This window comes from Athene noctua, chromosome 13 (assembly GCF_965140245.1).
Source record: "Athene noctua chromosome 13, bAthNoc1.hap1.1, whole genome shotgun sequence".
NCBI classification, from domain to species: Eukaryota; Metazoa; Chordata; class Aves; order Strigiformes; family Strigidae; genus Athene; species Athene noctua.
The window spans coordinates 20,634,620-20,654,058 of NC_134049.1; the positions used below are offsets into that span (position 1 = coordinate 20,634,620).

A 19,439-nucleotide genomic window follows, 5' to 3' on the forward strand; every position below is an offset into this window, starting at 1 on the left:
AAAAAACAGCGCTCTGGGGTTCTGAGAGCTCTGCGGGGGTGAGATGTAGTTTGGGACAGGAACTGGAGCTTTCATTGCCCACACAGTCTACCCTACCTGCAGCCTGGAGTCCAGGCTTGCCTTCCCTCCACTCCAGTAGATTCATCCGCAAGTAAAACAGCTAGAGAAAGGAGAGATTAAAATGAAATTCCTCTTCCCTATATAAACAGCAGATGGTGAATAGTGTACCAGTTTAGGCAGTGGGATGACTCAATTGGGTCTGCCCGATTCAGAGCAAGTTTCTTCTTTATATCAATGTGAATGTCTTTTTGTGTTGTTTTCTGTTGGTGTTGTTGTCAAGAGGTGAAATGTGGACTTTTAAAATCCTATATAAATTTGCAGGGCAGCAAAACTGTTTCCCACCCAACTCTACAGGTGGTAGTCATTTATTTGTTACAAGAGAAGCTCATGAGAAAATAAAACACTCCCAAGGCAGATAATGCTGAGCCTCTTTGCAAGTGGAACAAGACTTTTACTTTTGTTGGTTAAAAGACAAGGCAGTTTTGAGTTGAACGCACACCTTGTGTATGACAGTTGGGCTGAAAAGAACAGTTTTAACAACTTAAGGGTTCAAAAGTAGCTATGCTGGTGCAATCCCTTAGTGTACACCCACTTATGTAGATCTTGCCCATTTCCTATACCCTAGGAGCTTGCAGCAAAAAGGGGGTACATCCAGCTAAATATCTCATTGATTCAGCAATTCCTAAGAAACCCAGAATTAATCAATTTTTAATTATTTTTGTATAAGGCAGGAGAGCCATTTATGCAAGTAGGAGCAAACACAGAGAAATGCCTCCCTTAAGGTAATGTCATACTGGCACAGTTGTTCCACCTGGACAAACTGCTTGACTTTACTTAAATTAAACCCCCTCTCTTTTAAGAATTTCTAAAAGCCTAAAGTTGATTTCATTCTGTTGGGTTGCACAATTCCCCAGGACTTTGTCATACACCATACTACCAGAGTGTAAGAGTATGTTGCATCATATTGAGTAACAGGATATGTTGAAAATTATTATTTAGGTGGTGAAGATCTCTTGTAAACTGGAAATGCTAATATTTAGCTATTGGAATAATCCTCACTAAGAAACAAATTAAATCTTTAATTCATTCTGCTTGTACAGCAAGACTCTGGGAAGACTGTCCGCAGCTTTACCCTTCCTTACGTGCCAGAAGAGACCACTAACAAAACGTCTGGCCCTTCTTATGGGGGAAGCAGATGGTGTGGGTACAGCAGTATGTTGTATTTAGTGCCTTTTTCAGGACTAACAGGAAACAATTCTAAGTTTTCTAAGGGAGGAGGAAGACACATAGTTTGTATTTAATGAACGAATGTACCAGTTAAGCAGGTCTGGTACCAGTGGCTCTCTATGACCTTCTGAACAATTGTCTCTGCGCCTGAGCAAGTCAGAGTTGTTTCATGTTGACTCGCTCACAGCAGCCTGGGACCTACCCCACAGTGCTTGCAGGAGGAGAGGAACTCCCTAGTAAAAGGGAAGAGATCTGGAAGCGGATGAACTAAAGAGGAATAGAAACAGAAATAAACTCTGACCATTATTTTGTACAAAACAGAAGTTTCTACTTTTAAGATATTATTTCTCCTTATTTTATGTCCAGTTTTTCTTGTGTAGCTAATATTGTTCAATAAGTGACTGAAGCAACATCTGATTTCATCATTGACACACTTATCTATCAGACTCTGGAAGGCACCTTGGCAGAACTATGCTGTACCTTATGAAAGGCAGGTGCAAATGCTCATATCAGGCCTCTCTGTTGGCTCCCAGGCAGAAGCCACCTTTGTGGATTTAGCTGTTGTCTAAAGTCACCACATGAAGAAAATATAAAGGGATGCCGTCACCTCAAACCTGTGTCATACAGCCACATCAAGCTCTGATTTAAAATTAGCAAGGGATTTTTCTTCCTCCTGTTCCCATTTCTCACTATCCCCATCACAAAGGTGTTCCAGAAGTTTGTTATATCCAAATTTCCTGAATGGATTCCTAGCTTTTAGTCACACTTCTTGTGATGCACATCTGGCTGCTGGTCCCTTTCTCCTTTGCCAGCACAGAAGCATCAGGGGCCTGAACTGCTGCTCAGTAGGAGCATGCCATGTCCTGAAGGTGCTCAGAAACATCCCAAGACCCCCACCTGCAGGAACTTCAGGTCAAGGCTGAAATCAGTGAAAATTAGCAGAAACAGGCAAATAAAAGCATGATCTCAGCCTGGTAGAATATGTGCGATTCAAGAGAGGGAGTGCTTTTTTCCCTGGCTGCTTCACAATATAAGACACTTGAAGTAAAAAACATAAATGGCAGCATCTCAAAATTAAAAGAGACACTCTTCTACTCAGTACAAAGAAGGTGTTCTTGTGAGAAAGGACGGCACAAGGTTTCCATTACCTGACATCGCTGATGCCCTTTGTGGAAGCTTCCTGAACTGAGGCATTATGAGACATGAGCAGATGGGCAGTTGAAAGAAGGTGATACCGTGTACCTGAAGCTCTATTTTTTCCTTCCAAAAGGCAAACCTCCTTCCATGTAATGTTTGAAAGAAGCTCAGAATCCAGAAATCACTGTCACATTCTCTAGACCCCTAGCTAAAGCTTGGAGAACTGATTTTGTGATTAATCATTTTATGAGCTGTAAAAACACTGCTATAGAATAACAGAACACTTGCACTCTTTACAGAGAGACCAAAAATTAAGCTACAGTTTTTCTTCCCTAGGAAACATTGCACATTCTCAGAAAATTATTTAATTGAATCATTAAGAAAGGAAGTTAAAATGGAGGTAACAAGCACAAGCAGAGTCCTTTTATTAGACTGGAATTGAGACTTTCCAAGTCTGTTCCCTGTCTGCCAGCCAACAAACCACCTGCAAAAATTGAGAAGGCTTTTGTGCAGCCATCACTTTGTAGCTATGCAAATCATGGGGTGATTAAAATGTGAAGAAAGCCAAACAACATGCCATGACTATAGGAATGCCTAATACATAATACATGAGCAGTTCAGGACGCCAGCGAGAAGGGCGAGGGCTCGGGAAGCTGAAGAGCAAATTCCTCTTGTCAGCAGAACTCTAAAACAACTATTTTCTTCTTGGAGAAAACCTGCAGTGTCAGAGAGAGCAAAAGACCACTGGGAGGCTACTGGTTTGCTCAGTATCACCAATGTTGCAATGCTACCATGAAATTTGTGAATTACCGATTTCAATTTATTTCTGAATATCCTAGCAGAATTGAAGTCTGATGAGAATCTGCTTTCATTTGAAGTTCTCTAGCCTACCTCATTACACGGGGAAGCCCGAGACAGCAATCTAGCAGCTCAGCAATTGGAATGCTACAAATGCAATGGGTTTTTTTCCTTCTGATCTTTGAAGGTCGCATTCACGGTTCACATCTATGCTATGTTTGGCAATAAATGCTGTTTGCTCCCCATGAAAAGTATTGCATTGCAGATTTAGTTAACAAAGACTGCAGTGAAACTGCAAACTAAGCTTCATGTTGAAAATGACCAAGTCAGCTCCTGAAATCATCACAAAAATTCCCAAAATAGTCACCTATATCCTTCACAAACATTTTTATTTCTAATGTGCAAAGAATGAATTTACAAGAAATGTCAGAAATTTTATACAGCCAGCTCCAGCCCACCTACTCTTCCTTGTTTTTTTTCTGCTTATGTGAAAAAAACACATACTTTTTTTTTTTTTTAAAGTATTGCTTTTTTAAGTTCATATAAGTTCTGTGGTCGGTTCGATCTTGGAAAGCATGAGAACCATCACTTTCCCGTCCATCCCAACCAGTTCTAGCCAGTAAGAAAAAGGAGCTCTTACACAGTACAGCAGTATGCAGCATGGACATATGCTTTTAAACTCACTAACCAGTTTGTTATCACATGAAAATTTTTAATTCACACCAAGCATTAGTCAGAGGAGACTGTTTTGGTTAGAGTCTTCTGCTGCAACACCACTCTGTTCTGGACACTGACGACCTTCCCCCATTTTTATGTTCTCACCTCTGAATTAGGTTGCAGAACTGGGTTTTCAGCTTCTAACACATTTCCAGGACCAGGCAGCAGAGGGTCAGTCTGAGAATCTGAGTTTTTTTTGTTTTGAAAAAAAGTTCTTTCATGTCTTGCTGGTGTAAAGCAGAACCAGGACAGCATCTCATGTAAGGGCAAGCAATATCTAACTGCTTCTTATTGCATCAGGGCCACAGAAGGCCCAGGCACCCCTCCTCAGTATCACAGCTGAGCTGGAGCAGGGATTTAACAGTCACTTAGACATCAGATACACAAACTAGTGGTGCTTACTGCTATCCCATTTTATTTCACATTTATTTCAGGATAGCTTGAGTGGCACAGAAAAAGAGCAGTAAACTTCCTAAAACACTTGATTATCATGTTAATATATTCCTAGAAATAGTAGGAAATTTTAAAGTATCCCAGGGTAAAAAACCAAAAACACAAAGCAAGTGATTCACAGTGTTCACAGTGAAAGGCCACGACATGACAGAAAATATCCAGCCCAGTCAAATGTACTTTGTGATTATAAATCATGTTTGACTGTTGGCTATTAAATCTGTTTGCTGCTCACCTACAGTAAATACTCAGCCCTTGACAGAGCACTTGACAAGGAGACTAGCAGATCAAGAGATCAAAATCTGGAAACATTCTTTTTAAGCAGTGACAGTACACAGTGGTATGGTGCATGATATAATTCACTGATGTAACTCAGTCAGAACAGCTTACTTCCAGTCCACAACTGAGATATCATGTGTGATACAGTTGTGGATAGAAAGGATTTATTTCTGACAGTTGAAAAAGATATTGGCAGAATGATGCTTATTCAAAACTCACTATTCCCTGTTCTCTCTAAACTTCCTCCTCACACCAATAGCTGTTTCATTTTTGAACCCGGAAAAATGAATCTCAAGTTTTTGTTTTACTAAAATTGTCAAGAGCTTGCCTTAAGTAAACAAGATAAGCTGTGATGCAAAAAAGTTTGATTTAAAAAATTTCCAAAGATACCCATAACAGATTCGGTTTGATTTTTTTTTTTTTTCTGTTTTGAAAATCTGTATGAGCAGTTTATTTCTGTGAGTTAGCAACATTCATCATTTTCAGTCCAAAACCCCTCTTAATAATACATCTGATATAAAAGCCTTGGGGAAATACCATTAAGAACAAAGACAAGGAATGCACTTTCATAGTTAAATATTTTCAAACTTAAGAGAAAGTGTTTTGTTAATATTTTTTGAATATTTGCAGGCTACATTTCAAATAATTCCTAAATGAAGGATCATTAGGCTAAAAGAATACGTGATAGCTGTGCTCTGTCAGTGCTCGTACCACCACCGCTTGCAGTCAGGCCCACCTTAGGTGTGCAAACCAGCTAAGGTGCAGACTTTGATATTATCTTTATCACCCGGGTACCTCAGCCCTATCCTGCAACAAACCAAGCATCTACTAGGTACTTAATTCTTTTCCAGCCCTTCCTCCCATCAGGGTAGCGTTAGGGTGCCGAATGCTGGGGGTTACTCCCCCTGGGTACCGCCTGGGATCTAGTTCCTTGCAAGAAGCAAGGGAGCAGGCTCTGCGCCTGGAGGCGCTGGGGAAAAGGCCCCTTTTGCCGACATCCACAACTGCTGCTGCCCCGAGCCGCGCAGCAAGGTGAGGTGGGGCTGCAGTGGCACTTACCGAACAGGACACACCACTCCAGCTGCAAAGCACTCCCCTGGGGGCGATGCTAAACTGCTGACAAACCAGCTTATCCTGCAGGAGCAGGTAGAGGTATGAATTGGGTATGTAAACTACCTCTAAAAAGAGTTCTGGGTGGGCAAGCCAGGTCTCAGGATGATGTTAGAAATGGACCAAGAAAAGCTGCCACAACAGGAGAGCCCACAGTTCCTACAGCACAACCGCAATGACTTCATCAATTTTCATCATTTCTGAATATTAGTAGCTGGACATGCAAGGGCATACAATTTAGTGGGCGCTTTGCACACAAGCCTGAGTATTTTTGCTTCAGTTGAGTCCATTGTAATAGCTATTTACCAAAACCACGCTTCAGTCACCAATAAGGCATTTTAGTCTTTCCTTGCCGGTATTATTGCAATAGTACCCTTGTGACTTCAAAACATAAACACTTGCTCTTCAAAAAGCCTTGCAGTATCCTTTGAGCACCCGGCAGCACATGGCTCAGGGATTTAGCACAAGGTTAACTCAGATTTGTGCCACCAGGGGGTAAGAAACAACTATGTCACCCCCCAGCTATCTCTGTACTGAAATTTCTACCCTCTGGTCAGGGAACTGACACCATCAGTCTTCCCGCTTGCAGCCTTCATCACCAAACCAAAATCCTCAGAGCCTCTCCCTCATGGCTGCAGCAACAAGCTCAGAGCCAGCCGTGAATAATCTCTCCCACAATCAACTCCCGATGTTTACCTGCATGATTGCCTCTGGAGAAACTTCTACCAGATGGGATGCCGCAGTCCCAAGGCACCTATCTCTAAAAAAGTGCTAATGTGGGGGAGCAGCATCTTTAAGCCTTAGAGAAAAAAAAAAAAAAAGAAATGTAAGGAAGAAAGCATATCCCATTGTGCTCACTGCTTGCAGTCTTCCATGTCTCCTTTCAAGTATTCAAGGAAAAGCTATTCTGGTTAAACTAGAGCATAAAATTTGTGTTTTTCAGTCATATAGTTTCATATTCCATTCATCTCTGGAGGAACAGTGTTGCTCATTGCACTAGAGGGAAACGACTTTTGTAAATGGGAAGAGGAGAGGAGGCGCTGCCTCTCCATTAGCTGTGATTTTCCCCGTGAGAAGAAAAACCCCGGGCTCAGGGGCAGAGACCAACACCATGTGAAGTGTTAATGGAAGAATCCCAGAACAATACGAATCTGCCTGCAACGCTGAAATCCCTTTGTCAAGCACTTTGTTACTAGTGATTATAGGTCTGTTGGACAATGCAGATTAACGAATCTTTTTTATGAGAATAACAATGAGTAAATCCTCTTTCACAGCTACACACGCTTTGACTAAGCAGCATCACTTCATTGGAAATGAGACAAATTACCAGTGGTGATTCACATCACCCTCTTCTAAGCACCTACCTAGATTTTGTTATAAACAAATTATGGCTTACACCTTTAATTAATATATTATCTAATTAAAACATTTTTTCTAATTTGTTAAAAAAAAAGGTTCTTTGACTATTAGTTCTTATAATCATCACAAAGTCCCAGGTGAGAGGTGCCCAAGCACTAGCTGAGTAGTACTAGCTTTAACAGCCTTTGCAAAACCATTCAACGTGAATGCTAATTATAACACAAAATGGTAAATGGAAAATAGAATAAAGACAAGACAGTTTATCAAGGCTAGGTAGTTGTTTAATGTGATACAATCTTGCTGTCTTGATTGTCTTGACAAAGAAATTAGAGAAGAAAAACAAAACAAGACTTAACAGACACAGCAGGAGAACAACTGTAAAGTGGGCAAAGACACTCTTCTGGGGGAGACGCTGGTGTCTTCTGCCAAAATGGAAATGCTTGAGCTGGAGGAGAGAATCTCAGAGCTGGTTTCAGGATTAATTTTATTCAATATATTCATGGGAGATGATAGCATAAGACATTAAGAACGGGCTGGAAATAGCTGTTGCTGAAACAAATAGGTAGAATGAAATATTGCGCAGGAAATATCTGATAACTTTCAAGCCTGGGGTAACAGAAAGCAGACAAAATTAAAGTTTCAAGGTGCAAAATGAGAGTGAGATCAGTAGCAAAAAGGTCCAATACACTGTGGGACCTTGTTAAGTAAAATTGAAGGAGAAGAGAAAATTGCAGGTATGTCAGTAGATCGTAGTTCAATTAGGTGCCACTGGTGTGATTTGATAGTGGAAAAAGGCAAATATGATCCTCTGATGTACCAGAAGTGTTTCTAAGAAAACAGAGCAGGCATTAATGCCATGGTACAAAGCATCAACTAGTTTTTACTGGAGTAGTAGAGCATCATCCTTGTCCAACCTGGATTTATTCAGCCTTGAACGGGTACTATAAGAACACACAGGAATCAATGGAATGAAAAACCAATATCTCAGGAAAGAGCAAAGGAGGTTTGTTTGGATTCAAGAAGAGGTTGAGAGAAAACCAGTTGTACAACATATGAAAGAAAAAGAGCTGTTGAAATGAAAGGGAAACGTTTGTGTACGTAAACTTAGGCCTAAATGTTTTATGGCTCCATTGTGGTTGGAAATTAAGAAGCAAGGTTGCAGGGTGAGCAACCATAGCAACTTCAACATGTCTAAACCTGGGCTGTCACCTGGCTGTGTTTCCTCTCCTTCCTTGCTGTAGCCCGTGGTGTGGTAGTGGCACACACTGTCTAGACCACAGCCAGACCTGCTGCCTGGGAGGCTGAGGCAGCCCTGGTTTAGATTTGAGATGCTGGGGATTCTGAAACATGGCTTCCACATTCTTCAGGAACACATACTGAGGACAATAAAGCAAATTTTGAGATGGATCCCCCCAAAATGAATAATGATTAAATGAGTGTCTATGGTAGGAAGTTTTTTTTAGACCAGCTTTTAGCTGGAGCCAAATCCCTCTACAAGCATCAGCCACAGGGACAAACCCAGATGAATCTAGCAGGCAGGAACCGATGCCTCCATCAAAGGAGATTCCAGCTTTCCTTCGGGTGCGGCTGCAGTGCCTCCATTTTTAACAAGTTCAAGTCTTACTCATGTTAGCAGGCAACAGACAGAAAGTAAAACTGTTGAGTAAGGCACAGGCTGCACTTGGCATACACATGTGCACACAAGCACACAGAATGCACGGGGGGAACACTGCTCCCATAACCTGCTTGGTAGAAATCCTGTGATCTAGAAATGTGCAAGAGCTATTACAGATTTCACATTTAAACAGGTATCTTTCTACATGCATTAAAGGGCTAAAATATTCCTATAGTTATAATAAGCAAAATCTGGCTTTTGCATTTCTAAAATCATTGAAGCAAGGAAGTAGGAAGGCAAAAAGATGAAGCACAGAATCTGTTGTGAGCAGTGAGGAGACGCAGTAACCTGTTCCCTTTCCATTAGTGCCAGTAAAAATGCCAGAGCACATCCTGGAGGCAAACCTGCCTGCAGAGCTCCAACAAGACTGCACCTCTGTGCTACCCAGGGCAGCATAGCTTACAAAGGATCCTTTAACTCACACTGTAAGAGTATCCTGCTAGGTGTGCTGCAAAATTCATTCTTTTGGTCACCAAGGCAGGGTGAACCTTGATAGAGTTTTTAATATGGCATTGCTTCTTGCCCTTGCATTTTTATGGCTTGGAGCAAGATGTCCAAATGGCTGAATGAAGTTCATTTTATCAGGCCCCTAGAAGGGTTGCTGGTCAGCAAGCTGACCCCTGGCACACTGTTGTGTTTGTGTGTGTGGTTTTGGGTTGATAACAAGTTGGTGCTGCATTCTCCATTTAGGGAATTTAACAGGTGATTCTCTCAGATGTACAGAATTTGCCATCCTTTCATTATAGCAACTGTCCCAGTTTAAAAGAGGCGGGAGAAGACACTGAGTGAGTTTTAGCATTTACTAAACAAAGAGATACGTTGAACGGAAACAGCAGAGTAACTTCACAGTGTGCTTATCACTCTCCATTTGTTGCTTGTGGCAGTAAACTCGACTGCTGGGGTGATACAAATGCATATGTTATTTTCACTTACCTCGGGGCAGCATTTCTGGGACACGGAAGCTGGGTACACAGCTATGGGATGTAGTTAATTGCATCTGGAAATATTCAATCCAAATTTTTGGGCTGAGTTGGTTGTGGAGCATCTGACCAGAGTGGTTTCTGTCGAACAGAGGGGGCAATTTAGGAAATTCTTTTACAGCAGCAATGCCTTCTGCCATTGGGATGTCCTCAAAAAAAAGGGAAGGGGGGGGGGGGGGGAGTGACAAGTCTGTTGCCAGGGTATTATCAAGGCCTTTCCTACTTTCTTCTATGAATAGCAAAATCTTGTTTCTTTACATTTTTTTCACAGCAGGATCCCTCTCTGGGATGTGTGTGTGCAACTGGCCCTTGGAAACATTAGGAAAACTGGTGTTTTGTTTTTGAGATCCTATTTCTTAATGGGTGAGCATATGCATCAGATGAGCATATGTAATCCTATCATTTTCCTGTGGTAGCACCAGTGATAACAGTGGATCCACTGCACTCTCTCCATATCCTTTATCTACATTATTATCTTGCCTGGCTCTGTAGTGCAGACACTTTGCTGGTGGAGTCATTTGTCTCTGACTCTTGTGAACCATTATCCTACTGTCTTTCCTTTCTCCCCACTGCTGGTGATAAGAGTTAAGGAAGAAGGAATTACTGCTGTCAAGAAACTGTAGCACTGGAAGTGTTACTACAACCTGTAGGTTTACAAAGGTTGTCTGCAGAAATTGATCCTAGCTCTCGAAGAAGCAAAAAGACCCACTCACAGGTCTGCAAATCTCCACAGAAGCCCGAGGGCCTGGGTGAGCAGCACCGAGGCTGCTGCTGGCCACTGGTGTTCACCCCAGAGCTCGCCCTGTTCCTCTCCAGTCCCAGCAATAAGGAAGCAAAGCTGCAAGCTCAAGTGTCCAACCGTTGCATGCCAGCAGATCCTTCCTGAGTTCCAAAACTTAAACAGCTGTCTTCTCAACAGTCACGGTGTAAAGCAATACACTAACACATTTATTACACGATAACTGCTTAGGGGACAGTGGATAGATGTATAAACTGCATTCAGTTCATATATAAGAACTTGTGTTGTACATAAACTGCTTGAGGGAAGGAACATATTCATTCTCTTTATGGGTACAGTCCGTGATTTTACCATAATGCTGTAACATAAAGCTCAGATAACATTCACCACTATATTTTCAATAACATTATCACTATGTACTGGTTAACTGAGGCTCTCAAAGTAAGAATGGCTTGTCCTAATCCTGTTGTAAGTCAGTGGGAGGACCAGGAGTAGAACACAGAAATCCTCTCCTAGTGCCACGCTCAGAGCGCGTCACAACTTTATTCCCTTCCCATCATTTCCTCAGCAGCACTGTTGTGACTCTGATTTACCATTGCTGCAGGGCAGTCTGGAAGTTGGGAAAAAGATGAAAGAAGTGCAAGACTAATTGTTTTTCTTCTCATTACTCAGATATTTCTGTCTGAGATGCAAGGGGGTGTGCTCTGATGGATCATGTGGACAGGAATAAACCTGACACATGGACTTGTGTGATGGGAGGGATCCGCAGTCCGAGACCGCAGCAGAGGGACGTGGCCTGGAGCCACACAGAGTGCAGAGCCCTGGTAGGAAATAAGAGCCCTGGTTGGTTTTGGGGCAGCAAAATCCACTCAGCTCCATGACCTCGCCTGTACTGTGGCTGGCTGAAAATCACACACTGCCTTGGCTGGCTCCATTTGGACGGGCTGCAAAAACACCCAAAGGCACAAGTGAATCCCATGTATTGCACAGAGGGTTGGGCAGTGAATGCAAAAGTGAGGGAAGCAACACTCATTGGCAAGCATCTCAGACACACAGACTTTCAATTTCCTGCAGATCCAACATCCACATTCCTAAGCTCTCCACATGCCTTTCTTCTAGTTTTTTTTTTTAAAAAAAAAAAACCCTGTCATGGTGAATTTATGCCAGAGACAGATTGATTCAATAGAAAGAGTTGTTATAGCAATCCCAAAGGAAGACATAACAGCACATCAGAACCCAAGTGTTGTCTGACAGCAAACTGTCTCCCTGTGCTATGAATCCCTCATTAAAACACCCCACCACTGACCAGGTGGCACAACCACTACCCCATGTGTCGATATTCATACGAGCACAAGATTCCTTCACTTCTCCACTCGCATCTAGACAGCGGGTCACTGTCTTACTGAGAGTCCTATGGCAGTGAGTTGACTCTGATCTTTCTTTTTAGAAAATGTATGGTAAGAGGAGCTGTTGTCCTTAAGAGCTACTATACATCTCTGCTCTGCAGAGATCCCCCACCCAATGCTAAATGTGACTTCCCAAAAAATACAGCTAGTGCTGCTTTCCACACAGCAAAATTTGTGCCTACTTCACTTTTTCAGTATTAAAACCCAAACGGTTTAATAAAACTTTTATAGATTTTCACTTTGGAGAAACCTCACCCATACCTGTGCCCTTAGCCCTGCCCCAGCTGCCATTGCTCTGAGCAAATCTAAAGGTCTATTGTTTTTTCAAGATAGTTAATTTGCTCCATATGACTTACAGTAGGCATCTGGTAAACCTGCAAACTATGTGCACAGATCAGCTCAACTCTTTATCTTTCTGTCTTCAGTGCAAGGAGTTCACCTTCCACACTGGGTATGAGGTGCTCATACAGCGGCTGTTAGATGGGAGGAAGATGTGCAAAGATGTGGAGGATTTGCTCAAGCAGAGGTAAGAAAACCAGCGTGAAAAAAGTGTGAACAGCCTCCATTTTCTCTCCTGTTTGGCATCTGTAAAGGGATAATAGGCTGTTTCTGAATTTGGTAGTGATACTAGTTTACATAGAAAAGCCTGAGTGATGTGATTTGTGAAGCTAGATAAACAGAAATTCCAAAGATTTGAGAAGACTGGAGAAGGAGAACAGAAGGAGAAAGTTGAAAGAGTCAGAAGTCCAGAGCTCCGTTAAGACCCAGGTCATTACTGGTCCAGAATCACATGGTAGCACATACATCCACAAGCAGCATTACTGAGTTTCCCCCTTTACAGGAAGCAATGACCTGCACATTTTAATTTCACTTTGAACATGCTGTTGCCACAGGCACTGTTTCACTTTCCTGCAACTACCAAAAAGGGGCCATTTTTCAAATATAGACAAAGCTATATAAAGGTGCTACCAAAAGCCCAGACACTCAAGACAGAGCACATAATTAGCCAAGCTTACCAGACTCTGAATAACAAAGTTGTAGTTTATGTCCATCCTTTATATGCTTCTTAGGTGCCAGTCAATAACAGCTATGGATGGGTGATGCTTTTATAGGTAAGAAAATACATATTACACAGCTGCTCTGACTTCTTTGCAATGCATTTTTGTATTTCTGACTTAGAAAAATATTTATCTGAACTTTGGTTCTGTTTTTAAGTGGCTGGGTTTCAGCAGTTTCAACATGTAGCATGAGACATGTACCTGCTCATACATGACCTGTAGGAAAGACCACACAGTATGGATTATATATTGAGTAGGTAATCCTAGAGCAGTTAATCTCAGAAGCTGTCTCCTTACGAATATTGCTCTGCGTGTCCCCATCTAGTTTTCCAGTTTTAGGTTGGTTTTCTGAAAGCTACTTTTTAAGCACTGGGCCTTTCAAGGGGATGTGAGCTGTCAAACTGAAAGTTGACTATTTCACAGAGTGCAAAGAGTTTCCCATCAAAATCTGAAGCTATTTGAATTGCTTTTCTTGACCACCTGTGAAAGCGTATTTCACTGCTGCGTGTCACACAGTCCCAAAGTTGCATCTGTCTGATGGTAGCTTAGCTTCAACTGTTTAAAATAGCTTCTTTGTGACTCATTACTTACAGAGATCAGAATTAGGCTGTAGGCTTCAAGAAGGCTTTGCACTGCAGCACGCAGCTGATGCTATACATGCCTGTTTCTTTCCAAAACATTACAGAGGTTCCTGCAAGTTGCAGGATGAGGTTCTTCCTGGTTTGTGGTGGAGGCACAAAGGACTTTCCACACAGAAGAAAAAAACCCACATACAGTCATTTCATAGATTTGAAAGCTACAAGAACAAATGTTTCCATGAGCTTTTTCATACCCCCAAAACATTCCAGTGGAGGTGCATATGTGCATGTGCTTGTGTGTGTACATGCATGTTGGGGGAAGAGGAAAAGGAGAAAAGGTAGTGGGCACTGAGTTGCAGAAAGCAGCTGTTATTTCTAGTTTATCTCTAGAAGACGTTTGTTTCAGCTTGTCCTCATGTCATTCATGGGAATGACCTAGAGGAGATTAAAGCATGGGATGAATCTCTGTTCCTAGAGACTGCCCATATCATGGGCTCCATGCCAGAATTTCAGAAAGGGCTCCTGCAGCAGCTGCCCTAAGCCCTGGCTACACCAACACTTTTCCACCCAGGTCAATTACTTGTTCACAAATACCCATGCCTGGTCCAGAGGAGGGCCTAAGAGGGTAGGAAGTGAGAAAGCAGTTGTATTCTAGAACAAAGCCTCAGATTTAAAACACAAAGTATGTTCCAGCTCTTCATGGCTGCAGGAAAACCTAGAACTGTGTGCAGGAGTACCAGAAAATGGGAAAGGCAGCACTAAGATGTCAAAAGATGGTGCTGGCCACCTGTCAGACTCCTCTGACCCTGGGCTAGTCCAGTCAAGTGCCTAAAGTCTCAGGAAGATTTGACCCAAGGGTTTTGCAGGAGCTGGAACTGGCTTAAGAGCTGGCTGTGCTTTCTTCCCATGATAGAGTGTGTCCTGAGCAAGGAAAGTGGTCCTGTAGCACTGCAGTTATTCTCACTGCTGTACATCCACTGGTACTAAGCAAAGTCTCTGACACTAAAGTGTTTCTTGTTATTTAAATCAGAAGAAAATTAGGCCATTCTGCTTCTGCAGCGTTATGTGTCTCTGGAGTATATTTCCATTTTGATGAAATATCATTCATCTAACGTGAAAATGAAGTGGCCTCTGTGTGTCCTGTCGCCATATTTTGCACCCCATTCTTCTAGGAGTACTCCCAAAGCAGTGATGGAGTAACACCCTACTAAAATGCAGCAATTTCTAGTGCAGGGTGACAGCAATTAACTAACCAGACATGGGAGCCATGGACAGAGGCCGAGAACAGCCCCCACTCCGGGCTGCTGGATGACCAGCACTCCTCTCCCGCCACCTGACAGATCTCCTTGGGCTGGGGGAAAGTCCCCAGGATGAGCCTGCCTCAGGTCTCAGAAGATGACTGCAAACCAGTGAAACTGCACCAGAGCCACCGGTACAGCTGGCTACAACACAAGGTGCTCAGAGCCATCAGACACAGGGGAACAGCCGAAAGGGCAGTCACATCTTCTCAGGGACCCACCCCAACAGCTGCCGGGTTGCAAAACTGAAAGACCAGCCCTCAAACCACTGGAACTCAGCAAAGAGCAACAATAAAGCACGGTGTGAATGAGTGGGAAGATGTACGTAAGAACAAACCAGCAGGGTTGCATGGCCTCACACCCTCATCAAAATTCTTCTTTTGAACGAAGGGTATGTTTCTCTAAGGTGCCCAGTTTCAGGCTCAGAAGTGTTCGAAATGCTTTGAAACACCTTTTGAGAACAGGACTTACCCTAAACAAAATCTCCACCACCAAATCGTAGCACCAGGCCATCTGTTCGTTATTTATTATTGACCATCCAATAGTTTTTTAGCAGCTACTCAAAGACTGCCCTGGTCTTGCACCCAGGAGAAAAGAAGTAACATATTTAGTAAAAATACTTTTTTTTTTTTTTTTTTTTTAAACAGAGAATAGAAATTTCTCCCAGAGCTGGGGGAGGGGAAAACAGCAAAGAAATAATTGTATTTCTTTATTAACCATAGAAACAGAACTACTTTCCTGAGTCACTAGTTACGGTTCCCCATTAGGTGAGACATTGCATCATATTGTCCCTTCCATAAAACCGTCACAGCCTCACCTTACAGCCAGCAAGGCTCCTTCCTCCTCTGCCTCCACTGCAACAGTTTAAGCAGCACTTCATGTCTTCAATGGTGAGAAATTTTCCTGCTACTCCCATTTATTCACAACCTCTCTTAAACAGATCCTTTGGAACCTACTCTTGACTCTCCTCCCAGCCTTCATTTTGATGAATCAAGTCAGCCATCATCTTTTAGGTTTGTTTTGCAAAAGAGTCTCTCCATTCTGAACATCTTCACTACACTTCTGTACATCTCTTCTTCTAATTGAATCCAGCTTTTTGGGGAAGAGTTGTACGTAGCACTCCACAGTAATCAGAGCCATGGAGGTGGGTTTCATTTTCCCTCATTTCTTCTAAAAATAGCTCAACGAAATATTTTAGAGGTAACTAATAGACTAGGATTGAGGAGCTAGAGAAATTAAATTGTATTTCTGCAAATGCAATTACAAGAGTGTTGTAAAGGTGATCCTGGTACACTAAGAGAAATTGAGTAAGTTTTTCTTTTAACAGAGCACAAGCAGAAGAGAGATATGGGAAAGAGCTGATTCAGATTGCCCGAAAAGCAGGAGGACAAACAGAAATCAAGTAAGGAATTATTTTATTATTAGTGCAAATGAAAGCATTTTGGAAGCAATATCAGACTCCTGTGTTTTGCCTATGAATGGGGTCATACAAGCTGCTCACTTCAGTGCGCTATACATCACTTCACATTGTACAGGAAAAATGGGGAAACACCACAGTCCTTCAAAGGAGGGTTCACAAAATCTCCATTTGGGAATTGCCAGTAGGTCTTTACTAAGAAGTTTTTAAACGTCAGGATTCCTAACAATGTTTAACATTTCTTCCAAAAGCAAATTAAGTGATGGGAAAAAAAGGAAAAGGTTGTGAAATGTTTAGGATAGTGGCTTCGCAGTTCTGGGAAGCTGGTAGACACTGAGGGGCTGTGACAGAACAAAAGCAAAGTGCAAAGACATCAAAAATTAGCTTCTGCGGCAGGAAAAAGGCTTAGCTTAAGAATACAAACTTTAAACCTCTTTGAAGGGACTTAATTTGAAACAAATCGATAGAACTACTGAAATACACTAAAATGACACATATTTTTCTCTGTATCCTCTACTGTTATGTCAGATCATGTGTAAATTGTGTTGGGAGAGGAAGATATATGTTGGCATGGAATTTAACTTAATAAACACTGCTGATAAACTGTAGCTATTATTGATGGTAGCAGCAATAATAAGGCACTTTGTCATTATTGTAACAAGTAATAATACAGTAATAAGGTGGTAGAGGATGAAGATTTGGGGTCACAGAAGACAAGTCTGAAAGAAAAGACCTCAATCTAAACACAAAACAGTTCTATTGATCCCTGGGGCCTGCTACCCTCATCTATCCCATATGTCATTTCTTAATTGCAGTCTCCTTTTTACGTCGATTTATCAGTCTCAGCGTGAGCATGGTTTCCTGTTTATATTTTATGGGAAAACTTGACCTCAAACCCTTGCACCATCATGGCATGCAAGCGCCAGGCAATCACCCATAGCACTTGCTATCAATTCGGTGGAGGCACATCCAGGCAGACAGAGAAAGTGTTGCACTAACCCAGGCACCTGGTAGCTTGGAGAGCACTGAGGCTCACTCCAAAGAATGTGCCAGCCTCTCCTTCCCTAGTGTTCCATCTCTCCCTTGCCCTGAGCAATGCAGTAACACGTAGTTCCTAGCAAAGGCTGCTGGAGATGGCTTCTACCTTCCTGGTGTCTCAATTCACAGATCTAAACAGAGAAAAGGAAGGAGAAGAAAAATTATTTTGACATTAAAATAGCAGATTAAGGATGGCTGGCTGCTTCTTCCCAAACCAAAGGTTATGATCAGCTTTCCAGGATTAACGAAAGGCTCCACCTAAATGTCTTTACTGGCAGTGCAGGGCAGGCAGAGCAAACGTGTTCAGAAACAGACAGCTTTGGCTGCCCTTCTGTGGCTTAGTGGATAATTCATAGGTCTGACTTTTCCTAAGAGATTATGAGCTTGATTTAGAGGCAGAGCCAAGTCCCAGAGTTGGGATATGGATCCAAGTTCCCCTCAAGTTGGGGGAAGTTTGGACTCAGGCCCGGCTCCACTTCGATCCAGCAATTTTATAGCTTGGCATAGAGAAAAGGCTCAATATACCAACAAAGCATGCGGCAGAGCTGATTTACTATGTTTCCATAAACCCCTGCCTGGTCTGGGTAGCGACCAGCTTTGCACTGATATTTTTATCAGAGCAAATGTCTCACTGTATCCGTTCTGAAGCAGAGAGGCAACTTTGCTTTCTGTTATTCAGCATCCTCTGGTTGTTTAAGGAGTTACACAGGGGAGGGCATTTGTCCAGAGTAAACACTTTAAAATCAGAGAAAACTGGGGTCTATTCAGGGCTGGAAAAACTCATGAAAATTAAATACTTGGTTTTAATGCCTTAAAATTTTTGTCATGGTGTGAAGTTTCTGTTTGTTAATATGGTATCGACTGCTGACAGCAGTTCTGCTCCCAAGGTCAGTCCTTCAGTGAGACTGGAGGGAGGGAACCTATGTAATACCTATAATAAGAAAAGCTTGAAAGGGCCATGGCACAGCTGTCCCCATGCCTTATTCCAAGTGCTTCCTCTGTATAGGGCTCCCTATTATTGACGAGCATACCGAGTCCTAATAGTATTACAAGTACTTGACAGGCTGAACAGGGCTGTTCACATCTTTAAATGCAGCTTTGAGCAGCAGTATTTCTCAAATAAGTCTAATGAAGGTGTTGTGTGCAGGTATTTGTACCTAAAACTTGCATTTGACAAATACTAGGAAAAGAAGTAGCTTGCAGGGTTTTTTGCAGAACAATTTACAGACCGTCCTGTGCCATGCTATGTATTGCAGAGGAGCAGCAATTACTACTTTTATATCACTCATTCATTTTCTTGCTAATGCAAAATTATTATCGCCTAGTGTTAAATTCCGTCATCTTTTAAACATCTCGGATACTAAAGATTTCTGTCACTTCTCCTGGGAAATTATTTCATACTCCAGTGGTTCTCAGTATCAGGAAGGTATCCGATACCCTTTCAAAAAGTCGATAAAAAGAACATAGAAAATCCGACTACAATAACAGAATCACAGAATCATCTAGGTTGGAAAAGACCTTGAAGATCATTTAGTCCAACCATTAACCTAACACTAACTGTTCTCGACTACACAAAAACTTCCAATAACCACTCAAAAACTTCCAGTATCAAAAAATACCCAGAAGACCTTAAGAGAAACAATTTCAAGGCCAATTAATTCTGTTTAGCGCAACTTCTGAAACTAATGAATTGGCTGCCAAAACCTCCCATCACTCCACCAGGTCAAAGTGATGCTCTGTAGGTGCTGTGGAAAGCACAGCAGGAGAGAAGCGGCACAAAACCGGAGCGAGCAGCAGTCCCCATGCAGGGGCCTGTTGGCAAAAGGTCCGTGGCTAACGCACTGCAGCCAACGCCAAGGCTGCTGAACTGGGGCCGGCGGCACCGCTACACGCGACGGGCAACCCAGCAGGGCCTTGTGCTTACGTCCTCACATTACCAGTGCAAACAGCTCTTTCCAGCTCCAGAACCGCAGTCCCTGGCAGCCGCCCCGCTCTCCTCATCTCATGTATGTAGAGAAAATCTCATCTCAAAATGTAAAGGAAAAAAAAAAACCTTTCTCTTGCTTCCTGCGCTTTCAAGGTGGGTCTGATCAAGGGAGAAATTAGGCGGTGG

The 19,439-nt window shown here is 42.4% G+C and overlaps 1 protein-coding gene across 1 annotated transcript in view; it reads left to right on the plus strand.

Annotated features, from left to right (window-relative positions):
- Positions 1–5,554: 5,554 nt before the first annotated feature.
- Positions 5,555–19,439, plus strand: part of PSTPIP1 (proline-serine-threonine phosphatase interacting protein 1) — a 42,441-nt gene continuing 28,556 nt past the window's right edge. The window contains exons 1-4 of the mRNA XM_074917506.1: positions 5,555–5,700; positions 11,979–11,988; positions 12,363–12,463; positions 16,199–16,273. Coding sequence (XP_074773607.1) covers positions 5,555–5,700; positions 11,979–11,988; positions 12,363–12,463; positions 16,199–16,273 — 332 coding nt within the window. The remainder of the gene's footprint in view (positions 5,701–11,978; positions 11,989–12,362; positions 12,464–16,198; positions 16,274–19,439) is intronic.